We start from the raw sequence: 23985 nt of genomic DNA on the forward strand, positions 1-23985 counted from the left end.
CCGAACTGTCCAAATTTGATAGTAGACGTTAAGAGACCACCAGAGGAGGAGGGTGGGAACCGGCTTCCATCCCCAATCCCTCTGGCTCATGACCCCACACTGCCCACTCCCATTATCAGTAGGAAGCTGTCGTGATAAATAGATTACACAGAAATAGGGGCCTGGAGTAGGGAGATGATAGTGAAAATTAAAGGTAGAAATAAATCTCTCTTCCTAAATCTTTTTCACTGTTGTAAAACAGGTCTAGTTTTCTATACAGGCCACGTTTTCAATTAAAGAATTACTTGTAAGAAAGAAAAGGATTTTAAAAGAATTGGGAGCTATACTTTTGGACAAGATAGTTAAAATCCTACTGTCCCTCTTTTATCCTAAGTGATCCCATCCCTCTAAAAGGAAATGCCTTCCATATTATTCCTCCAAAAACAACACAAAACTTGAAAACTGTTTCTTCTGCTCTTTGAGACACAAGGGCCACTGTCTTCCTACCTTTGGCCTCACTAATTCTCGACAGGACGTCCCGGACCTGGAGCCTAGATGGGGAAAGGTGGGGTGGGGTGGGGAGGTTGACTGTCGCAGGCAGCAAGTAGCCTACATGAACCTGGGGGTGGGGACAGGGCTGCGGCCCAAGGCATGGGCCCTAACCCCTTCTTGCGTTTTTACTCAACACCTCATTACTTCCATTCCAAATAAAAAATAACAAGCAATTAGGCTTAATTAGTGGTAAGTATAAAGCGACAAGATTCTCTCTGAAAGCTCTCCTCGGACCCCTTCGCTGCGGCCCATGCACTTGCCGGGCAGAGTGTGAGGTTCCCGGCCAGGGGAAGAGGTCCCCACGGAGGGAATGAGGTCTAGGGTGCGTGTGTGAAACAGGATCTGCTCCCCGAGAGCCCCTTTCCCTCATTTCTAGCGTTTTAGGTCAAGAATGGAATGAATCTGCCTGGTGGCTGCCGGGCTGGGCGGCCGGCCCGGCTAGACTGAATGACAGGCTCAGCTGGGGGGTGCGGACAGGTGGGTTCCGCGCGCGGGGCGGCGGGGAGGCTCCCTGGCGGGGACCTGACAGAGCAGCGACAGAAGACATGCAACAAAAACAACCCCCGACTTCCCCACGTTGCTCTGCGGAGACACCGTGGGTGGAGCCGAGAGGGGGAGACAGAGTCGAACTCCGCGAGCCCAGCTCCGCCCGCCCACCCCGCGCGTCTGGAGAGCGGAGCAGCCCGGCCTCCCGGTGTGGGCTGCGAGCGGGGTCGGGCGCAGCGGGCGGCTGGTTCCACTCTCGGTAGTAAACAAAGTGTGGCCGCCCTCCACGCTGGTTTGCCTCCTGGCAATCAAAACACTGAGAGGGGAGAGACTCACAGAAGCGCTCAGAATTACCAGAAAGTAAAAAGGAGACCCCAAAAATAAAAGTGTGAAAGAGAAAAACACTCCACTACCCCCACCACCCACTGCCGCCTCCCGTGGAAAGCCGCCCCCGCCCAGGCCGGTGCCCACTGGCGGTCCGGGTGGCAGTGCCGCGCGCCCATTGGCCGCACGGGCTGTCAGTCAGGGGCGGGCCGGCGCGCGCGCCGCCGCGGGCGGGGGGAGGCGGCAGATCCCGTAAGTCGGGAGGACGCGTAGTCGCTGTAGACGCCGCCGCCGCCGCCACATTCAACAGGCAGCAGCGCCGCGGTCGCGCCGCCTGGGAGAACGAGCGGCCCGCGGCGTCCTTCCGTCGTTCCTTCCGTCCGCGGCCCTGTCAGCAGGAGCGCAGCGGGCGCTGCCCGGCCCGCCGTCCAGTCGGTGCAGCGGACCCGGAGGAGCCTGGATGTTGACGGACTCGCGAAGTTAAGTTCTGGGCTCGCGCTGCCACTCCGCCGCGCCTTCCTCCGGGTTTCCGTCCGCTCGCGGCACTGCCCTCGCCCCCGCCAGTCTCGAACCCGCTCTGCGCACCCCCTCCCCTCGAACCCCCGTGCGGCGCGCTCCCCCTTCTTGGCTCTCCAGCGGCTGGGGGAGGGGCGGGGGTCACCATGGCCGAAGCGCCCCAGGTGGTGGAGATCGACCCGGACTTCGAGCCGCTGCCCCGGCCGCGCTCGTGCACCTGGCCGCTGCCCAGGCCGGAGTTTAGCCAGTCCAACTCGGCCACCTCCAGCCCGGCGCCGTCGGGCGGCGCAGCCGCGAACCCCGACGCCGCGGCGGGCCTGCCCTCAGCCTCGGCGGCCGCTGTCAGCACCGACTTCATGAGCAACCTGAGCCTGCTGGAGGAGACCGAGGACTTCCCGCAGGCGCCCGGCTCCGTGGCGGCGGCGGTGGCGGCGGCCGCCGCTGCCGCCAGCGGGGGGCTGTGCGGGGACTTCCAGGGCCCGGAGGCGGGCTGCCTGCACCCGGCGCCGCCGCAGCCCCCGCCGCCCGGGCCGCTGCCGCAGCACCCACCCGTGCCCCCTGCCGCCGCGGGGCAGCTCGCGGGGCAACCGCGCAAGAGCAGCTCGTCCCGTCGCAACGCATGGGGCAACCTGTCCTACGCCGACCTCATCACTAAGGCCATCGAGAGCTCGGCTGAGAAGCGGCTCACGCTGTCGCAGATCTACGAGTGGATGGTCAAGAGCGTGCCCTACTTCAAGGATAAGGGCGACAGCAACAGCTCGGCGGGCTGGAAGGTGAGGGCCCTGGGGCGCGCGGCCGGACCTTGAGGGCGCGGTGGGGCAGGTGAGGGCGGCTCTGCAGGTTTGCCCGCCCGAAAGTGCAGCGCACGAGGGAGCGCGTGAGGGGAAGAGCGCGCCAGAAGTGGCCCGTGTGGCGGGGGGTTGCCTGGCACCTGTGGGGGCCGGAGTAGGTGTGCGCGCCCGCATAAGTGAGTGTCCGAGTGGGACTGGGAAAGGGGCTTGTTTGGGAACTAAGTGAAGAAAGTACAGCAAGAAGTGGACGTCAGAGCGGCCGGAAAAGTTCGCCAGTGAGAGGAGAAAGGGGTTCTCTCGGAGAGACTTCCCCGGTCCGCGCCGAATCTTGTGGCTGCCGCTTTCCCTCCTGGGTCTCCGGGGGAGGGCGGCTCCTCTCCGCCCCGGCGCGGATCCTCTCAGCCTTGGGCCGCGCCGCGGGGCCGTTTCCGCTGCGCCAGGTGGGGGATGGCGCGGCGAGGGGCGCCAGAGCCCCGCAGCCAGGGCTGCAGGTGGAGGGGACAGGCAGGGCGCGACCCGCCGGGGACGGTGTGGGGCCGGCCGCGCAGTTTCTGGAGGCCGGTGCGCATTTTGCTTTGTTTTGGTTTTATCCAGAGCGGCTTCGAGTGCAGGGGGCCGAGCGCGCGGAACCCGAGGTAGCGCCTCCGACACGTGCGAAGGGGTGGCCGCTGCGGAGCGCCGGCGCCCTGCTGAGCAGGGCAAGCTAAAGTTCAAGTGTGACCCTGGGCGAGGGCGGGTGCTGGTGGCGGCGAGGGAGGGGCCGCGGGCGCAGGAAGCCAGCGCCTTTAAAGGGCCAGCGCGTCCGGGCCGCGCGGCGGGGCCAGGTTTTTTCCACGTAGAGAAGCTCCCCGAACTTAGTCTTGTCCATGGTACGAGGCTTCTAAATATGAAGCGCGAAGGCTGATCTGGGTGACCAGGGGCGGGGGATGTGTGTCCTTTCTTTTGCCTTGCCACCTCAGTGTTAAGGAGCACGGAGGTACAGTACAAATGAGGGGCAAGCCTAGGGGCTTCGTGGTACTGTTTTGGGGGAGTCAGAGTGGAGGTGCACTGCAAGGGAACGGGAAGGGACCTCCTGCCTCAAGGGAGGATTGCAGGTGAGGCGCCTGGGACCCTTTTTTGCCTTTCAGAGTGAGGTAGGGAGAGACTGGGTGGGGGAGGCACATCCCGACCCCGAGGTAGAAAAGACCCTGAGGTGGAGAAAGCCCCGGGGCCCTCTGGAGGGAGGCTTACGCGTCTGAGTGGGGGGGGCGGGGGGGGCAGGTGTCCACTCGCCATTCAGCCTCTCCAAATTGACAGTTTCTCGCTGTCACAGGTGAAGGGATTGTTGTACAGGCTCTTTAGTTGAACCAAACACCTATATCACCTCTCTTCCCTCCTCATTTTGACTGTGCAGCCTAATAAAGATTGGTCTTTGCCGCGCAGTTATTACTCGGAATTGTTTCACTTACGCTGTCATCCGTGTGGTTAATGTGTGTCAAAAAGGTCAGGTTACCCACATCGTGTTGAAGTTCCTGGAGAAGGAGCCAGGATTTATTTTAATTTTTATAAAGCGGGTTCTAGAGTAAAAGTATCATTTGTAACCTCATTACTGGGCGTGCGTTACATGCAGTTTTTCCAAGTGTTTCAAAAAGGTAAAGTGCCTCACTTTCTTAAGCTCCGCGTAAGTCACAAAGTCGGATTGTCTGCCACATCCCATTTTACTTAACATTTGAATTTAAGTACTTGACTTTTGCGCATCCATCAATCCTACTTCAGCTGTTATGAAGCATTTGCCATTAAAAAAGAAAATCTTTTTCTTTTGGCTTTCAAAGTACGGTGTGTACTTATACCGTTCTTATGCATCCTTGGAAATGGGTACAACCTACTTCAATTTGCTGGAGTGCCTTTAAACATGGAGAAAGGTAATGATTGGGGATATTTTTAGTTTTGTCTCTCAAATGGCACTGTCAGAGTTTTCTTAAAAAGTGTAGGTTATGTTTCTAGTTTAAGATTTAGGTATTGTTTTTTTTTAATAGATTCTAATGTCAAATCAGTCCCCTCCCCCAACCATTTTGTCAGGTTCTTGTTCTAAATTTTTTCAAATGCAAATATAGTTTAATTTTCTTTTTTAAATTTTCATACCGGATCTAGGAGACTTATTAAGTATTAAGTAAGGTCTGTCTGGAATTGGAGGCCCATTGGCAGCTCCCAGTGGGAATCTAGTGGGGCTTTGGGAGGGAGCAGGCTGCCTTTTCTCAAATGAGTAAATGCAGTCAGTTGGTGCAAGTCAGATTACAACAAGTGCATTTGCAGTTTGAGTAAAAGGGTATTTTAAGAAGGAAAGACACAGCCTGAAGTGTTCTCACTCATAAACTAGTCTTCTGGTTAGAGTTTTCATAAAAATGAGTTACTTGTTAAAACCAAGTTTCAGTCTCATATCTGAAAGACTCTCCTATTCTAAAGATTTCTAAAAGGGAGAAATTTTACTATGACTTTTAATTTAAGATCCAGTGCTAAAATGCAAATCAGCCAAAACTTAACAGTTTTAGGACTGAGAGGCTGCTTTGGAACAAAATATTTCCTGTGATTTACTACTGGGAATTGGACTGAATCTTTAATTAAATGTAGCCTCTTGTGCTGTACTTCCCGGGGCCTGCCAGAGATTTTGAAAGTCATTTGCATAGGACAAACTAGTTGAAAAGTTGTTAAAGAGTTCAAAAACATCTCTTTTAATGTTGTTCCTTATAAGCACAGGTTCTATTTGAGGGATATGCATTTCATGTTTGTGGGGATGATGTGTTAAATCTTTCTTACGCTTGTTTTAATATTGGCTAGAACTATCATAAGATCACACACAAAGTGGAACCTAGGACTTTTGGAAAACCCGGGATCTTTTAAACCTAATACGGTATTTGTAAATAGTGAAACTTCATTTCCGTGACCTGTTTTCTCACACAGAAAGCTTTCTAAAGCTTGGGAAGTATTGTGAGCTCTGATATTTTCTTTTTTTTTTTAAATGGCAGTTTTGAGTTGACTCTTTTTTTTTTTTTTTTTGGTATTATTCGGGATACTTAATTTAGGTTAAAAGGATTACTTTGTAACACTTGTTACAGAAAATTTTAGATTGTTTTATTATGACCTAGATCAGATATTCTTTAATTTGGAATGAAGTTTCTTTAATTTGGTCTGTGAACTGACAATGGATTTTTTTATATTTTAAAATTCATATCTGCTCTGTAATTTGGACTTTTAATCTGTGAGTAATTTCAGTAGCCACAGAGGTCCCATTACGAATATGGCTGCTTTCTTGCTGCATAGTCACATTTGACTTAATCCAGGTGGGAGTGATTTAGAGGACCTGAGACGTCATTCCTACTTCTTGTTTGTCACTGAATGACCTTAAAAAAAACCATTTTTGTAGTTGGGCAATAACTTTAATATTGGATACATATTTGGGGAAAGGAGAATGAGGAAAGATTAAAAATGAGTAAGGGGATATGTAGTGAAATGTGATATCTTACTAAAGGCTGAAAGTTAATGTGAGACTGCTATGAACACATCTTACTGCTGAAACATTTTGTTCAGAAATTCCAAAGTAGATGCCAGATTTGAATACTTCGAGACTCATTAGAACTTTATTTTTTCTTTTTACTTATGGTTTTGTGTCAAATTCTTGGGTGGTGGGAAGGGTGGCTTCTGTTTTTGAATGATACTCAGCTTTTTTTTAAAGTGGCAAACATTTGACTCCTGAAAAGAAGGCATTTTAATTCTCACGTAAACGTAAAAAAGGTAAAGGTCTTTCTGACCCCAGAATTGCCAAAATGATAGATACCATGTTGGCAGTAGACACCAGCATAGGTAAAGTTCTTTCTGACCCCAGAATTGCCAAAAGGATAGATACCATGTTGGCAGTAGACACTAGTATCACTGGATTTCATGCCCTGCTCAGGGGATCTTCTCAGTGGCCATGTGAAATGGGAATGATGGCAAAAGGTATTCATTGTGAAGGTAGAATCCCTGCTAGACTGGAAATGTTTGCTTGGCCTTGTGCTCCTAACCTCTTCATCCTAGCTCCTAAAATGCAATTTTGTATTAGACTTTCTAAGAGTAGTTGTCTGAATTTGCCTGGAATTTCTTCTGGGGGGCCTGAACTATTTGCATTTTCTGGAATCTGCCCTTGGAAACTACCCAACATCTTGGTATCATGGGAATTTACGCAGTCTTTTTTTTTTTTTGGTCTCTGTGTTCTGTAGCTTTGGGGCTTCCTGGGATCCTCTTGGAAAGGTAATATAAACCTCATAGTGATTAGATAGAGCAGTTTTCAGTTGTCTGGAAGACAGTGAGTTTGTCCCTGCTAGGCTGCAGTTCAAGATTTTCTTTGGCCCTCATAGCAACAACTTGCAGAGACTTGCTCAAACACCCAGGACTTCCCTTGGTCAGATAACCATCTCTTTTTGATGCATACAATGTCCTGAAGTTGGTGGTGGTGTTCCTCGGTTGTGCAATAGGACCAGATGAGCTTGAAAAAATGTTTATTTTGGGTGTGAAGTCTTATATTCCAATGGATGTGTTCTATACAAATACACTTAAATGTGGAAGAATTCTCTCTCTTTGCTAATTGGTGATAAGGACTAACGAAAAGCAAGTCAGTGGCACAGACATTCTTTGTAGAGAATTGCTACTTGTTATTTGTGGTCTTCTAAGGAACATAAGAAACATGAAAATACATTTTTGTACCTCGGTGATTTCATATGGTTCAACTTAAAAAAAAAACTTCTCCCAGAGGAATCCCAGTTTACTCCATTTCATCTGCCTATGGTCTGTCAACTTGTGGGTTAAGCACTACAGATACTGAGTCTTGGGTTGACTTCTTTCCACTTAGAAGAAATTTGGGCCACTTTCCTTTTTTTCCTTCATCCTAGTACAGCTTCGATAAAAACTAAAAAAGAAAAAAACAAATAAAGAAAAAAGAAAAAGAGAAAAACAAACTAGTTTTGTTATTAAGCCCAATGTAATTGGAAAGGTAAACCTTCAGCCCCTTTTCAGCACATCATTTAGTGAATTTTTACCTTAACACATTACTTAAATGAGGGCATAAATTCAACGTGTCCTTTATTTCAGGCCATATTCATTACAGAAAAAAAAAAAAAAAAAATCAAGTGAGGGATGTTGAGTGTGATTAGCCTCTGTAGCCCCTGATTCTGGTTTTTGTTCTAATGATTACTGAAGCTGCGCTCTTTATGGTCAGAAATCACTAAGGCTGGGGTGGAGTAGGGGGTGATGTGTCTAAGTGTTCCCTTTTCTCAACTTTGCTTTGAGAAATCTTTTCTTATCTTGGACTCTGTTATGTTGTGCTGTCCTGGTCCTCATTCTGGCTTCTCCTCCAGTAGGTTCAGTCATCATTTCTTTTTCTCCTGTCCTCAGTCATGTGTATACCTCAGGACTAGTTGTGGACTTTCTCTTTGGTCTTCCTAGATAACTTACTCCTCTATTGCCCTGTGTCTCCAGTTACCTAAAAGCCATAAATGTCCCACTTTTACCTTGTGTCTAAAACCAGACATACTGTATTTCTCCTGACCCTCTTACTATTTCAGGCCTAGACCATCCTGTCCCCAGAACTTGGGTCATCTTGTGCCCCTACTGGAAATTCTGCAAATCTTGCTTAGTCTGCAGGGCTCAAGTCAGTTCACCAACTTCCAATCTTGGCTGCTGCCCAGAGGAATTTTGCCTTCTCTGAGTGAATGCTTGGTAATCTCTCAGTTCATGCTGTTGTGTATTATAATTTAACTTTAATGTCTGCATTTTTTGGCTCTCAGTTATATTGTAAATATACGGTTAGGAAAAAAAAGTTCCTTCTTAAACATAGATCTTTTATATTTCAGCTTCCTGTGTGTTCAAGATTATCATAGTCTGTATCACGTGAGAATAAATAGTATAACTAACGAACAGTGATTATTATCAATAAATGGTGAAAGTATTTTTGTTTTCCCCATTTATTTGTTTAATGATTACTGTGTATGAGATGTTGTGCTAGGTGCTCTTGGATGATCGGAATGACACAAACGTAGATCCAGTAGGGAGACTAGATGTGACATGGAAATAACTGTGACACATGGTAGGAATGGTTGAGTGCCTTAGAGAAAGATGAAGTTCTTTATTGGCCATTGAGCTGGGCCTTGAAAATGGGAAGTTATTCCCTTAAGATTTCACTAGGAAACTTTTCAAACATTCAGCAAATTTAAGAGAATTCCGTGTTGAACCCGTATACTTATCACCTAGTTTCTACTACTACCATTTCATTATACCTTTAACTATATCTATCTAAATGCACATCCATCTTCCTATCAATCCATCTAATTTTTTATTTTTGGGATGATGGACTGGCATTCATACAGGCATGAAAATAGGGAAGTGTCAGTTTCTCTGAAAAGTATGGGGAGGAGGGTCTCTATTGTCAGATTAAATTTAGACCTGTGTTATGAAAATTGTGTTATAGACCAAATGTGCTATCAAACTGTACTGTAGTTTTTGTGGTATAGGAAATTATGAAAATAGGATTACATTTTAAGTTTTTTAAGTGCGACTTCTTAGGAACACACTCATCTAAGTATACAGACTCATGGAATGCAATTTGAAGCCAGTGTACTGCATTTGAATTTTGTTTTGTTTTTTGTTGTTGTTTTGGTGGCTGGCTGGTATGGGAATCTGAACCTTGACCTTGCTGTTACCAATGTGTTTGATTTTAAAACTGACATACAGAATTTGGTAATACATGGGACAGATTACACAATTGATTTAATGTGAATATTTGGCATTTACAAAATATTTAGCTTTTTGCTTTGTCTGTTCTTTAAAATTAACTTACATGTCTGGTGTCCTAGTAGCAGAGCAATTCAAACAAAGACTACTATTAAACATAATTCTTGGGTTTTTTTGAAAAGTGAAAAATTCTGAATTGAAGTTAGCAACCTCAAAATTGTATACTTAAGGCAATTGTGAGGGAAAATTATGTTGGCTTAAAAAGATGCTTCAAAATTAGAATTAAACAGTTCTAATATTGCATATATAGCTTTTTCATTGTGATGTATTCACTAACCAAAGTACAAGAACGAAGATTATAATGAGATGTTTCAGTGGATTCAGAGGAGGTTAAATTTGGGTAGGCCAAACCTGAAATTGATGCCAAGCAGACAGACAGAACTGAATATATTCAGGATACTTGGAGTGAGTCTGACTGGCCCATTATGAACTAAAAGTTTTATGCAATAAAAAGCTGTATTGTGGCACAACAAAAGGCACAAGTACGAATTTATTAAAACTTAGCCATTTTAGAAATCACAAGTATTGGCATGGCCAGTTAGCTCAGTTGGTTAGAGTGTGGTATTGATAACACCAAGGTCTGGGGTTTGATCCCTGTTACTGGCCAGCTGCCAAAAAAAAAAAAAAAAAAAAAAAAAGAATCACAAGTGTTGAAGAAATGTAGAAAACTATTTTGCTAGTATGTATATTTATATCTATAGTTGCAGACATTATCTTATTTTAAAGATATCCTGCTCTGGGTTTTGGGGGGCAGTTAAACAAAAATACAGTGAAAAGCTCACTGTTGTGAGGTTTTATTAAATGTGTAAAGTTGCCTTCCACATGGAGAAAATAGTTTTCAGAGCACACCAGGATATCACACTTGCGTGGCTGTTAAAGATGCCAGGCCAACCTAGTCAAAATCAACTAGGAGAGAATATGGAATTGGCCATTCTAATTGTTTACAACTATTAATGTCTGCAAATTCAGTGAAGTTCAAAATTACAGCTCATCTTTGTTCTTCTCATTCTGTAAGTAAAGAAATATTACGTGAAACATCTTCATCCTTCAACTTTTGTCTCATCTAAGTTTTGATTTTGAAGGGAGGAAGCATAGGGTCTTACCTCCCTCAGGGCGGAGTAGTGGAAGTCAATTTGTAGATCTGTGGGGAGACAGATAATTTCTTCCAAGGTGGCCTGTCCCTGCTGACCTGAAGTCAGGTGAGTTCTTTAATTCTTTGGGACTCCTGCCTTCTCAGAGGAGAGAGCCACCTCTGAAGTGGTGTGGCTCATTGGTCTACACTGCAGCACCCTTGATCTGGGAAGGGCTGCCACCTCCTACTCCTTGTTAGTCTTACTTCTCTTACACACCTAGCCAGCCACACACAGCTACTACCTTCTTCAGTGTTACTTGGTTCCAGCGTCTCTGTACAGATCTTTGAGACCTAAAAAGTAAATCTTTTTCTGCCTTGATTTACTCCCCCTCCTGCTGCTGCCATGATATTTATCTTAATTACAGCGTCGTTCTTTGTGTGACTTAAGTTGCAGAGCTGGTCGTAAGGCTATATGCCCTGTGATCTAAACAAGTATGGCGCTGCTCCCCAACTCATCTGATTAAAGCAAAGACAATGAGAAAGAGGGTGGGAGAACCTATTTCGTTTGTTCTCTTGTTTGAAGATATTTCTTGGATAAACATTTTTTTCTCGCTTGTTATTCCTCACAAATCTGGTAAGTGGGTCGTGGTTCTGTGAATCTCTGCTCTTATTATATTAGAGATTCGATAAGCATCAGAGTTGAGAAAAAAATGTTTTTCTGTTTACAACCCTGGTTCCCCCATCTTGAAGTTGTTACAGTACTGCCTTGCCCTGCTGGTGAGGAGCCTCTGTTACTGGTTTGTTGAGTTAAAAATGTGAAAGTAGCTAAATGAATCTAGCATCAGGAAAGGGAAGGGGACCTCAATGGGTGTATTTTGTTACTGCAGTAAAAAAGCCAAAGCGTGATTAACGCTTGCAGTCTTATTTAGGTCCTAGGCTGGAGAGAAGCCAAGTGAAGGAAAGAGGAAGAGGGAAGCCGTTTGGATTATGTGGGAATATCTCTTCGGTGGCTTGGTATCCTGAGGGGTTAGCTGAGGCCTGGAGGCACTGAGCTTTGCTTCCTCGATGTTTCCCCCTTCTCCTATCATACCAGTTTTCCTTTGTTAATCTAGAAAATTAGTAGTACCATGCCCCAGGAGCCTTCTGTGTAGTGGCTGAGGGAAGACCCATCTTACTGTCTGAGCAAGAAGTCTGCATGCGTGGAATGAGAGAGTCTTCGTCTTTGCAGGGGTGGCAAGAGTTAGAGTGAAAAGGCACTCTACATTCTGTATCTGAGGAGAAATGCACTTAGAATTTAGACTTCAATTTGAAGAAAGAAATTATAATTGAATCACCTAATTCCCAGGCTTGTGAATATTGTGTCCTTCAAGTCTTAGAAACACAATAACCACATAGATATTTGGGAATGGTTTATACAAGTCATTGTCAAATTGTGAGACAGATTGGTTGCTTGGAGGCAAGGTCAAAGGAAATAGTTTTCATATGGTTTAGCTAAAGGCTCTTATTTTGGCAAATTCTTGAAGCAGTGACAGTCAAAAGCTGGATTTTATTATATTTGACACCAGTAAATATTTCTCCTAGGACTTTTTAAGTGTAGGATTGCATAAGTAAAATCAAGACAGGTGCTTTCAGTCATCATAAATTTGTATCAGAGATGATGTAGCTTCATGACTCCCTGCGAGGCCTAATTTGCAGAATCATCAATTTGTCACACCAGTGAGGGTTCAGTGTCAGGTTTCAGCAGGCCAGACTGTGACGTGAATACAGGAGAATCCAGGCCACCTGAAGGCAGGCGTTAGTTACTTCATCCACCTGCTTCAGTGGAGCTCTCTCTCTGCAGAGGTAGCTCCGTGGGGGGTGGTGGGAGGGGGGGAACTTGCAGAACTTGTAAATATCAGCTAAGGTTGTTTTTGTAGTGACCCAAGCTGGTTGCTTTGAATGGAATGGTCTTATCTCTGGATGGGTAGGTATGCAGGCCATCATGAAAATTACATGCAATGGAAAAGATTCCTGTGGATTATACTGCTAGAGAGTTCTGTAATCTGTGACTGAATTGGTCTCTCTTCTTTAACCTTTACAATTTAATTTTCTCTTTTCGGCCCATTATGATGTGTATACATAGAATGTGAAAGATTCCTATACTTCTCTGCTCTTCAGTTACCTGTGTGCCTGGAGCAGTTTCTTGAATTTGTGAAATAAAATGATGTAGGACCTAGATTTATATTTGTTAACATGCATTTGTATTAACTTGAAGACTTTATGATTATGATATAACCCTAAATCTTATTTTATTTATTTATTTTTTGGTGGCTGGCCAGTACGGGGATCCAAACCCTTTTGACCTTGGTGTTATCATCAGTATAACACTAATTTAAAACACCTTTGCTGGCTTTACATTTTAGAGGAGGTCATCAAAATGGTTTCTGTTGCTTTTTTTGTTCTTTCCAGAAGTATTTGGTATAACTAATAAAAACTTAATGCAAGGAAATTTATCAGGGTTAGAAATTCCTATAATTGGGTGTGTTTTTACGTGATTTACATCCGCTTTTTTGGTTCTGTAATTGACTTCCCCAGCTGTGACCACACTGCTCTGTAGTTGTGTTGTAGGGTTACAGTCCGAAAATCCTGGGATGTTTCTTTAAGGTGCTTTATTTCTTGAAATGCCATTTTGACAACTTTAATGATCTGAGTTACACTGAGAATATACTGAAATAATAAAAAGAAAGCATAATCCAGATTATTTAAATAAAAATTTAAAAGCATGATTGTCACAAGCTTCAAGGATTACCCTGCCTGCTCTTGAGTGTATAGGTTGGTGCCCTGGAATTGATCCTGTAACTTCCCTATCAGAGACTGCCCTGTTCATGATCTTTTTAGCCTGAAATTCTCCCTGTGGTGCCTACCTTGGAAGTAAATATTCTTAAAGTGATCTGTTCAGTTTAGTTGAGTTTCAAACCATTTAATGAATAGTTTGAAAATTAAAGTTTGTACCATCACATTCCTTAGTGTGACTGTTTTATTTTGACCTAAAAGTGGAGGGTGTGGGAGATGTAGAATAAAATCCAGAGAATATTATATTCATACAGATGTAGCCCATGTTCATGCTGAATGTTTTCCCCCCACAAACTATTGGAAGGTGTGTGTTTGAAGTCAGTTTGTGAATTCACTACCATTTGTGATTGCATGCCTTAGAAGCAGAACTTGTAAGAAAAAGTTTAAAAATGATTATTGTACTGTGTGATCCCATTGAACAGTGTAAATGATCTTGGGTTATATCGGATGCTGAACATATTCATAGAAGGACCCTATTTAATTTCCTTTGTGATGAAAGTATGGAGACATTTTAATCAAGCTGTTGATGGTTATGGTTCTTAGACTAACCATGACTTCTGCCTGTGTTTATATAGAGGCAGGAAGAGAGAAAGGAAAACACTTTTAACCACAGAAGTCATCTATTTGATCATGATTGACAACTTGGAGACCTCCGATTAAGCCTCATTTACACTCCCCACCCCTATTTGTGTTTCAAATAACTTATTTTAAAGAGTACTGAGTAGAAGTAGTAATGGCAACAAATTCAAGGGATAAAATGAAAAAATGTTTCAGATTCTAAGGTAATGAATGCATCAGAGGGATTCTCTTCACTGTGAAATTCTTTGTGATCCATAACTGTGTGAGTACAGCCCTGGGATTTGACATGGAAACACCCCCAATCCCCCTTAGTCACGTGCCCCGCTAAGCTCATTTCCGTGTGGCTTGCTGAGACTATTTCAGGGACTCACTTAAAAAAAAAAATGACATTGACTTTTATTATACTTTTAAGTCTTTGACAAGCATTTTGTGTAAAAGCTCACCTCTCCAGGGGAGGCATCCCTGCTTCCGTAGGTTGCTGTCTTGTTAACTCTGGCCTGAAACAAGTTAGTAGCCACCTTCCCACAGACCTGTGCAGGGTGCTTCACATCATGGACCCAATCAGAGCACGATGACTTGTTAGACTGCATTTATTGTTCAAATGGACTTGTATGTTACTAGGACAGCATATCTGTGTAGGCCTACAAAACTTAATTTAATGTCCCTTCCATTTTTCATCAGGTTAAAGGTTTTGGATTTATAGTTACTCATTCTGGCTATAAATATATTAATGGTATTTTGGTTTGGCCAAATATGGGGCATGACCTTTGACATCCTGCTGGCTATGCCTGGGAATTTGACATCCTTCAATTTAGATGGAATTCCCTTGTTTTGTTTCCTGTGATAGTGTGGGGAAATACACATGCTGGCTCTTTCAACAGAGGAAGACAGGAAAAAAGTAAAATTGGAACACACAAAGAGGGTATTAATGATTTCTGCTGGGTGTGGTTGAGTGGACGTGCTTTTTATAGAAGTCTGAACCTATGAAAGTAGTTAGTGCAGAATACTAAGAACATGCTATAATCATATTTATTTTTTTAAATCTGGATTTATTTTTTGACTAGGTCGACATTTTAGGATTTTTGAGCTGTTCTGCATCTAAGAACACATGGTACTAAAAAAAAAACCCAAAAAAACCCAACCTGGAAATATGTATGATTAATTATGCTTCAATTAAAAAAAAGGACACATGGTATAAAGAACTTTTTGTGATGCCTTTACCAGTATTACAGGTGGTAAGTATCAACAACCTAGAAGAGCTGTCAAACTAAGAGGGAACTTGTTTTACCCTTTTGTATTTCCCCCTGAGGAGGGGAGTGGTTTGCTTCTACAAACTAAAAGTTTACATCTGTTATTTTGTTTCCTGAATGTAATCAGAACCACTATCAATAATTATCCTTGTAGGAAAGCAAAAAAAAATGGCTTTCCTCTACACTTCTATAGGTTCTTCGGCTGGGTTACAAATTAAGTTGACATAAGGCTGATTAAGAGTAGAAAAAAACCATTTTAATTATGTACACACGAGAGTCCCACAAAATACAACATTCAAAGAAGGGTCAAATGATTGAAGCTTATATAACATCGTGAGCTGCAAGTTATGGGATTATGCAGATAAAGGGGAAAAAAGAGAAAGAGACCCTTAACAGTCTTGCTTTGACCAGCCTCTGCAGGACAGACCTGGGAGCCTGATGTGGTAAGAAATGTTACCTGCACCAGTGCTTTGTCAGGGTCCCAGGATCCTGCAGCTGCAGCAGTCTCAGAGTGAGCAGTGTCCCAGCCAGTGACGGATGCCCCACGTCAGGCAACAGAAACTATAGGGGAGCGAAAAATGGCTTCCCCCCACCCTTCTAGGTTCTTTGGATGAGCTAGGAATTAAATTGACATAAGGCAGCTTAACAGGAGAAGAAAAAACATTTTAATTACACATACGCATGGAGTCCTGCAAAATATGAGATGGGTCAGATGACTGAAGTATATGTAGTCCTGAGCTACAGAAACAAAATGGGGCTTGGGGCTTCTGGGGGTGGTGGCAACGAAGTTATGGGAGGGTTTAGGAATTGTACAGTGAATAAAAGTTGTCTTGTTATGCAGATAAAGTTTCTCAGATTATAAAAGTTTTGTGGAGCAGACTTCTTCCTGATATAGATACGTTACTAATGTAGATTTCCTTTATAGATGTAAATTTACTTTACAAAAGGTCAACTTTTCTGGGCTACTCCTAGTCTGCAGTTTCTCAGAATAACCAGATCAAAATATGGGGAGGCATTCTGGTCTCCGAAAGCCACATTTTGGGATGGTGTGTCCTGAGCCCTATCGCACCCTTTGGATTGTCGTGCAATTCAAATATCCAAAATTTGATGAAGTGGGGCCGGCCCATGGCTCACTTGGGAGAGTGTGGTGCTGATAACACCAGGGCCACAGGTTTGGATCCCTATATAGGGATGGCCGGTTAACTCACTTGGGAGAGCGTGGTGCTGACAACACCAAGTCAAGGGTTAGGATCCCCTTACTGGTCATCTTTTTAAAAAAAAAAAAAACAAAAAACAAAATTTGATGAAGTGGAGAGAAATTGTTGAAGCCAGAATTTTACAGTATTTCCCTTTTAAAAGTCATAAAAGTCAGCTTTTGCTTTAAGCATTTTAAGCAGAAAACCATGGTTCCCCTACACCCCCAAATAACCCATTGATAAGCTTGCTTTTTGTTCATTAATTTTTTCATTTCCCATCTGAGGTTGATATTCAGGGTAGACTAGTTGAAAATGTAGGTTGTAGAAAGTCTGTCTTTTCTGTCCTCAGTTACCCACTAGATGAAGAATGCCAATTGTAGCCTTCTGGGCTTTCGAAGGTACGAATCTAAATGGCTGATATTTAATGTGTACTTGTTTCTGGTCACCTCCTACTCCACCTCCCAACTTTTTCATTTCCCCTTTGTTGCCTTCTCATTTTAGGCTCCTTTGTTTAAAATGTGTGATTTGAAGAAGTTTTCTTAACCTATTAATGTAAATTAAGTGAAAAGCTTTTTTACAGGTGTTTGCTGGTTGTTGGTGTGAGTTTTATATTCGGTACAGTACAGCAGCCCTTTTGTATTTGGAAACTCACTAAACTATTAGTAGAACTGACTCCTTTCAGAAGTATTTGCAAGTAGAAGATTTAATGTTTAACAGGTTGTCCATGTAGGAGTTCTCTTAAAGTGTTGGTATTCCGATTTATTTCTTAATTCTTGGGTTTTGGCTCAAGGGCTTTCACATTTACTGAACTGTGTAATAGAAGGTATGAAGAATCTTAGAATCTTAGTTTGAAGAGATTTTAGAACTATCGCCTGATGCAGGAGTCCTTGCTTGGCCATTTGGAGATTTTGAGAATCCACTACATTCTGTGTTGCTAAAAAGTTTTGTATATTGAGCCTTTGATTTCTCCTAAAATTCCCCCTATCCCCACCCCTGTCTCCCTTCTGGTTCTGAAATTGGGAGCTACGTTGGATTAGCTTAATTTTTTTACCCTTCAAATACATGAAACCAATCCTCCTCAGTCTTCTTTTTCTAGCGAACTAGCCCTAACTCTTTAATAAGCTTTTCAGAGAACAATAATATTTAAGTATCATTGTCAAAATGCAGGACCCCAAACTGAGTCTTCTGTTTTGGATGGGGAATGACCAAAGAAGTAGACAGCAGTGCCCTTGTGCCGTAGTAGGGTGGCTTGAGAAAGCCCGTACTTGCTTTTGGATGCTGTGTCACACATGGACATAGAAGAGAAGTATAAGGACACAGGCCTTGAGAAGACCGTTGTTTACTCTCACCAATGTTTGGAGGATGATGGTAATGCTTTCTGTGCATGAACGAGCTGCAAACCACATTAAACATGGCCCATAAAGAGGAAATCCATGGAGAATAACTTAGGGGAGTGAGCCAAATGGAAGTTCTCTGTGCATTTTAGCTTTTTAAGCTAAAAATCTATGAGTATGTTTGTCTGTCCTACTATATATTTTTACTAACTACTTTTTGGCATCTGATAGTCCACATGTATGGATGTAAATTTCCACCGAATCTGCATCTATCTGATCCATCCCATTATGTGTTATCCCATATTTGACTTCTGGGAGGAGCAAACCACAAAGTCCTGCAGAAATACTAAGGTGCACGATAAGTAATCATAGCTGTTTCAGTATTATTCTAGGAGTGCATTGTCATCAGCTGTCTTCATTGTGCTAAAAGTGTCTGTGCTTTTCGGTGAGGAATCCTGAACTCTGTCTCTAGCCAGAGACTGATTTAGCAAATTCTGCAATCTTTCTGTTTCATCTGTGTTGAATGCTAAAATGATTAACTTTGAGATGGGTAGTGTTGACTGCCTTCACATTCTGAAGTTCTTAATTTTAATTTCTGGCCTAGAGAATATGAGACCATAGACTGGAGAAGTCTTTTAGTTAGTAAAAGGAGTTAAAATTCTCAGGGTCTTTTGGTTTTTGTGCTTGAATGAGGATGAGAGAATGCTGCCCCTGTGGTTTGGGTCTGACGTTTTATATGTTGAGACTGCAGAGGTTTGACCCAGTCAAACCAGGCTTTGTGTATTGGGATCTCCAATACCAAGGGCTCTAAAATCCTATAAACTACTTTTTTTTTTTTTTGACCGGTAAGGGAATCGCAACCCTTGGCACAGTGTGGTCCGCACCATGCTCAGCCAGTGAGCGCACCCGCCATCCCTATATAGGATCCTAACCTGTGGCCTCGGCGCTACCAGCGTCGCACTCTCCCGAGTGAGCCACGGAGCCGGCCCCCTATAAACTACTTTGGAAGCACCCGAGCCATTACTCTATGTGTGACCTGGTATATCCCATGGGACTCAGTTGCATGTCATCATGGGTTTTCTCCAGCTCCAGGTGGATTTGGCTTCCATCCTATCTCTGGTTTCTAATTGGTCCTCCTTTCATTCCCCCACCCCATTTTCCCCTTCCAATAACTTTTCCCTTTCTGTTTGAGGCAACAAAGTCCCCACTTAGTCCACATGGAAGTTTTGCCTACTTGTCTCTTTGGAGTGGGGTGAAGTGGGAAAGGAAGTGTTTAGTCCTGTCTTAATCACGGATTGTTGGGCATGTGTGTTTCAGTTTCCTTAGTCTCAATTTCCCCACCGGTAATTTTGGACAATGATAAGTGGTCAGCAAGTACCAGTGTCTACAAAACATGCTTGGAGATCTTTGGACAAAAGGTGCTGGTTAAAAATGTTTTCTAACATGCCCTGGGAGGATGTCCTTAGATTACCAGGGTTGGGGTCACTTCAGAACTAATCAGAATTCTGTCTGGAATTTGCTTTTTATAATGTCCTCAGCCTAACAACCCAGGTCTGTAATTTTGCTGTAAATATTAGGAATCTTTGATTCTGTCTCTAGATTGGCAATCTGATCATTCATATTTAGACAGGTGTGTCACTGCTGCACTAGCTTCTTCATCTGTGAAATGGGGTTAATGATACTTCTGGGAAGTACTTGTAGGACGAGTTGGGGTGCTCAGAGCTATGTAATTATGGCATATTATATATTTTAGCATTAGCCCAAACACTTCAACTTAAAATTCAGAGGACCTTAGAGTCTGGGGCTTTCATTTTTTACTTATGGGCTTCATGATTATATGGAACATTTTTAGATAACAAAGTTCGTAATCAAAGAAAGCACCAAAACACTCAACTAGACCTATATTACCTAACTTTCCTGGTAATTCTGTAGCAGGTTTGATAAGGGTACTCTGCGAGACTTGTATTGTTTTTGTGTTTTGGAAGAACTTCTGATGGGATGGAGAAATACCTGGCAGCACAAAGAACAGAACATAATGAGAATCAGTTTTTATATGATTTTGTGTGAAGTATCTTTGGTTTTGTATCGCTATACCTGGGAGGAAATATACCCAGGTGTTACTGGTGGGTTGTATTTGGATTGTATGTAGTATGGGTAAGTTATTTTTTCTTTATATTTTTCCTCATTTTTCACATTTTAAGCAACACACACTTTTAATAGAAGCATTAAGGTTTTTGAAATGAAGATGCAGTTTATGGTTTTCAGGTTCTCCTCCTTGAGAGAATATTGGATTCAAGAAGTGTTGAACTTGGGGATCAGTTATACTGTTAAAGAGAGGGGAAGAGGGTGGAATTAGGTTTGAGGCCCTTTTATGTGCCAGGCAGCGAGACAGGGCTGAGCTGATCATGTTAGGATTCCAAATGGATAAGTTTGCCAAGTTTGTGGTCACAGGCATGAGAGATGCCTTTGACGAGAACAGCTGCTAGTGCAAAGGTGAAGATGACAGACTATGGTTGTACTTACTACATATCCCAGCAATTCTTAGGAATGTGCAAAAAGAGAAATCTATAGAATTTTACCTATTTTTCAGAGCAGTGAAATTATAGTAGCTGTAAAAAGTAGCTGATATTTATTGTGTACTTAACTTGCCAGGCTCTGCTGTAAGTGCTTTTTATGTGTTAGTTAATCTCATAAATGTGTACAGTATATAGTACTATCCCTACTTTGTAGATGGGGAAACTGAGACAGAAACCTAAGTAACTTGTCCAGTGTCCCACAATAAGTGATGGAACCAAGATGTCAGTGGTTTTTAGTCTTGATCTTTGACTCTTAACCACCTTGCTACACCAAAGAGGATGATTATCTTTGGAATCTTAGAGAAAAAACTAGGACTTCACTTTAAAATTGGAAATAACTAAGGTCAAATAAAATTAACAAATAATGAGTTAATTAGCAATCTAAACAGTGCACATACTGACAGTCCAAAGATAGTCTGACTGGTTCATCCAGCTAGTTAACTAGACCCTTAAAGATGAAAAAGTATTTTGATACAGTGAGCTTTTGGGTTAATGAATTTTCATGTCCTCCGAGGATAAAAATTTGGTGCATTTGTGGTGAAGATTAATGAATGTTTGGGAGGAGATGATCACGTGACCCAGTCATGGCTTACTGTGTGGCAAAGCAGTGTCATTCCATGGTTTCCTCGCCAGATGAATGGGTGGACTCATTGGCTGTACTATTGGTTCTGTCACCCTCTGCTTACTGCTTAGAAGATGGAGGAAAAGTACTTCCTTTTACTGGGGGATGGACGTGTTTGTGTTGACACTGTAGGGTTGACAGATAGAAATAACAAACACCTATTTGGACAGAAAAGACTGTTCTTGCAGTGAGCTTAAGCTTCAGGAAGGCTACTGAGCCCTCACCTAAGGGACAGGGACAAAATGAAATTCTCAAGCTGTCATCTACATTTTACTAAGTGTTGGTCAGTCCTTACCATTCAATACTATCTTCATTGCATGGACAGGAAACTGAGGCCAAGAGGGGCTAAGTGACCTGCTCTGACCACCCTCCTAGAGTTGCTGGGCCTGAGAATCAGGGTGTGGGATGCCAAAGCTGCCCCTTTTACTTGACCGTCAGCCTGTGTAACTCCCAGGAGTCCCCTCAATGGTAAAGTCTTAGTTTTGCTTTGGAAGGTGCGTGGAGAGAGACAATGTGGTTCAGAGGCAATGGCACGTGTTTCAGACTCAGATATTGCTTGGCTTATGACCTGCTTCCAAATAATCTTCATCTTCCCTCTCTTTCCCATATATCCTTTTAAAAAATCGTGTTAGGCTGTGAGTGTCTCTTGAGTGGTACGCCGGGAAGTGGGGGTAGTCCAGGGCCATCCACAGCCCGGTGCCATTGGCGCCCTGTTTCTGTGTTCCTGGTAGCCATGCCTTGGAAAATTGAGGAAATCAAGGACTCTCTGCCCATGGCCAGGCAAAAGGATGCCAAATCTGTCAAGATCAAGAAAAGTAAGGATAAAGTGAAGTTTAAAGTTCGATGCAGCAGATACCTTTTACCTTGGTCATAACAGACAAAGAGAAGGCAGAGAAATTGAAGCAGTCCCGGACCCCAGGTTTGGCAGTGAAGGAGCTGAAATGAATCTGACACACTGATTTGAACTGTATTAAAATTTTAAAAATTCAAAAAAATATCATGTTAGCCTATAGCAATTCTTTGTTTTAACTCCCTTTACATATGTTGCTTGTATGAAGTGGTGGCACATTAGCCTTTTTTTGAGTAAATGATTCTTAATAGATGGACAGCACTTGTGTTATTTTAGCATAGGATTACCTACAGGGTTATTATTATTTGTTTTAAAATAGTGGAATTTCTGTTTACTTAAGTAAAAGAGCTCCTTGGGGCGGAAGTCCTGTAGTGTTTAGAGCCTTTAGTATTTTTACCAAAACCATTCAAGCTTGCTGAACTTAAGTTGGACTAGTTCACTTCTAAGTATAGATTTCCTCTTATGTAAAATGAGAAAAGTACTTCGTGGGATTGTTGTGAGGGTCAAAAGATAGGGGTTGCCACATAAGACAAAGGTTGCTGTCTTACCTGTCCTTAATTTGTAGAGACTTTTCAGATAGAAGGGAGAAAGGAAAAAATTCCAAGTATTTCTACATTCTTCCTCTATACAAGACTGGGGCAGTGGTCCTAACTGGGTTTTTTTGCCCCCCACCCTGGGACTTTGGCAATTCAGGAAACATTTTTAGTTGTTATAACATGAGGTTGGGAGGTGGGGAGGGGTGGTGGTTTGCTACTGACATCTAGTGATTAGAGACCAGAGATGCTGCTAAACATCGTATAGTGCACAGGACCCACTTCTCACAATAAAGAATTATCTGGCCCCAAATGTCAATGTTGGGAGGTTGAGAAACCCTGCATTAGGCAGAATTACTCTACTTTTTTTGTCCGCTAAAATTCCTTTATTTCATGTTTACTGAGTGACTTTAAACATTTGAAACATACAAGTGAGAGAATTCCTAACTTAGTTACTACTATCTCTATTTACTGCACCTGAAATTAGAGGAGTGGTGTAGGGCTCTGGGCTGCTGGCAGATCACTCTCTCTTTGGGAGAGCCATGCAGGGCTTAGACTGTCAGAGGGTCAGACCTCCTGTATTCCATCAGCCCAGATGCTTGTGACGTCTGCGAAGAGATGATATAGTTGCTCCCCTGGCTTTCTTGAACCTTCTACATATCCCTCGCTTCCCTTTTTATGGTCCCAGCTGTTGTTTTGCAGTTACTGAGGTGGTGAGCTGCCCCTTCCCTCCTTACTTCCATCTCAAAATTTCTTATGCTCCCTGTGCCCTCAGCCTGGCGTGAATATAGAGTTTGCATCCCTCCTCCATCACTGTCACAAGAGGGCATGTGTTTTCTTAGGACCCTTGCTGCCTTCTGAAATCCTAGGTCCCTGGGGTGTATGTTGGCCAAGTGCTTTGCCCGGTGTCTCCCAGACCTGTTTGTTCATGCCTTTATGCAGGGAGCTCCTCCCCCCTCCTCCTCCCTCTTCCCCCCCCCTCCTCCTCCTCCCTGATTGCTTCTTCCTCCTTCACAAAGCTTGTCTTGATTTCCTCCCCAGTTGAATGGGGTCTCTTTCTTTGACTCCCCATAACAGGTATGATTTCTCAGGGAACTTCTCATGTGTTAGTTTCTTACCCCCATATCTCATCAGATTGCAAGCTCTTTAGGGCAGATTTCTATTTGCTTCTAATTGGTCCCTGGAAACACCTGAGTATAGTTCCTCACCCATGATGGGCATGAAACAGTTAAAAGGTAACAAATTACGGTTTTTTGAGGGGAAGTAAAAATAATTTATTTTTCATATTATGTTTTCATACATCCTTTTACTTTAATGTTCCTATATGTTATCTTGTTATGATGATGGTGATGATGGTGATGCCAGAGGTTTTCAAGTGTTTTTTTTAATTCACACTTTTAAATTACCAGGTTCTTAAATTAAATGATCTGGTTCACTGCTGTCATTATGTTAAACTAATTGTAAACCAATCCTTCCCTTCCCCCAGCTTTCTATAATCCTTTATTTTTTTATTTTAACATTTACTTGTACATATTTGTCGGGTACACAGTACATATGCTATACAGTGATTCACTTATGGTAGATAGCATGGTTTTGTACCTGTTAATTCACCTCTTCTCCTCCCCCATCAGCCTCTGGTAACCATTATTCTACTCTCTACTTCTATGAGACCCACTTTATTTTATTTTTTTGGAT

The 23985-nt window shown here is 43.2% G+C and overlaps 1 protein-coding gene and 1 pseudogene across 1 annotated transcript in view; both read left to right on the forward strand.

Annotated features, from left to right (window-relative positions):
- Positions 1 to 1590: 1590 nt before the first annotated feature.
- Positions 1591 to 23985, forward strand: part of FOXO1 (forkhead box O1) — a 93763-nt gene continuing 71368 nt past the window's right edge. The window contains exon 1 of the mRNA XM_063102166.1: positions 1591 to 2630. Coding sequence (XP_062958236.1) covers positions 2004 to 2630 — 627 coding nt within the window. The 5' untranslated portion in view covers positions 1591 to 2003. The remainder of the gene's footprint in view (positions 2631 to 23985) is intronic.
- LOC134382050 (large ribosomal subunit protein eL38-like) lies at positions 21641 to 21852 on the forward strand (annotated as a pseudogene).

The sequence above is a fragment of the Cynocephalus volans genome, chromosome 7, assembly GCF_027409185.1.
Source record: "Cynocephalus volans isolate mCynVol1 chromosome 7, mCynVol1.pri, whole genome shotgun sequence".
NCBI lineage: Eukaryota > Metazoa > Chordata > Mammalia > Dermoptera > Cynocephalidae > Cynocephalus > Cynocephalus volans.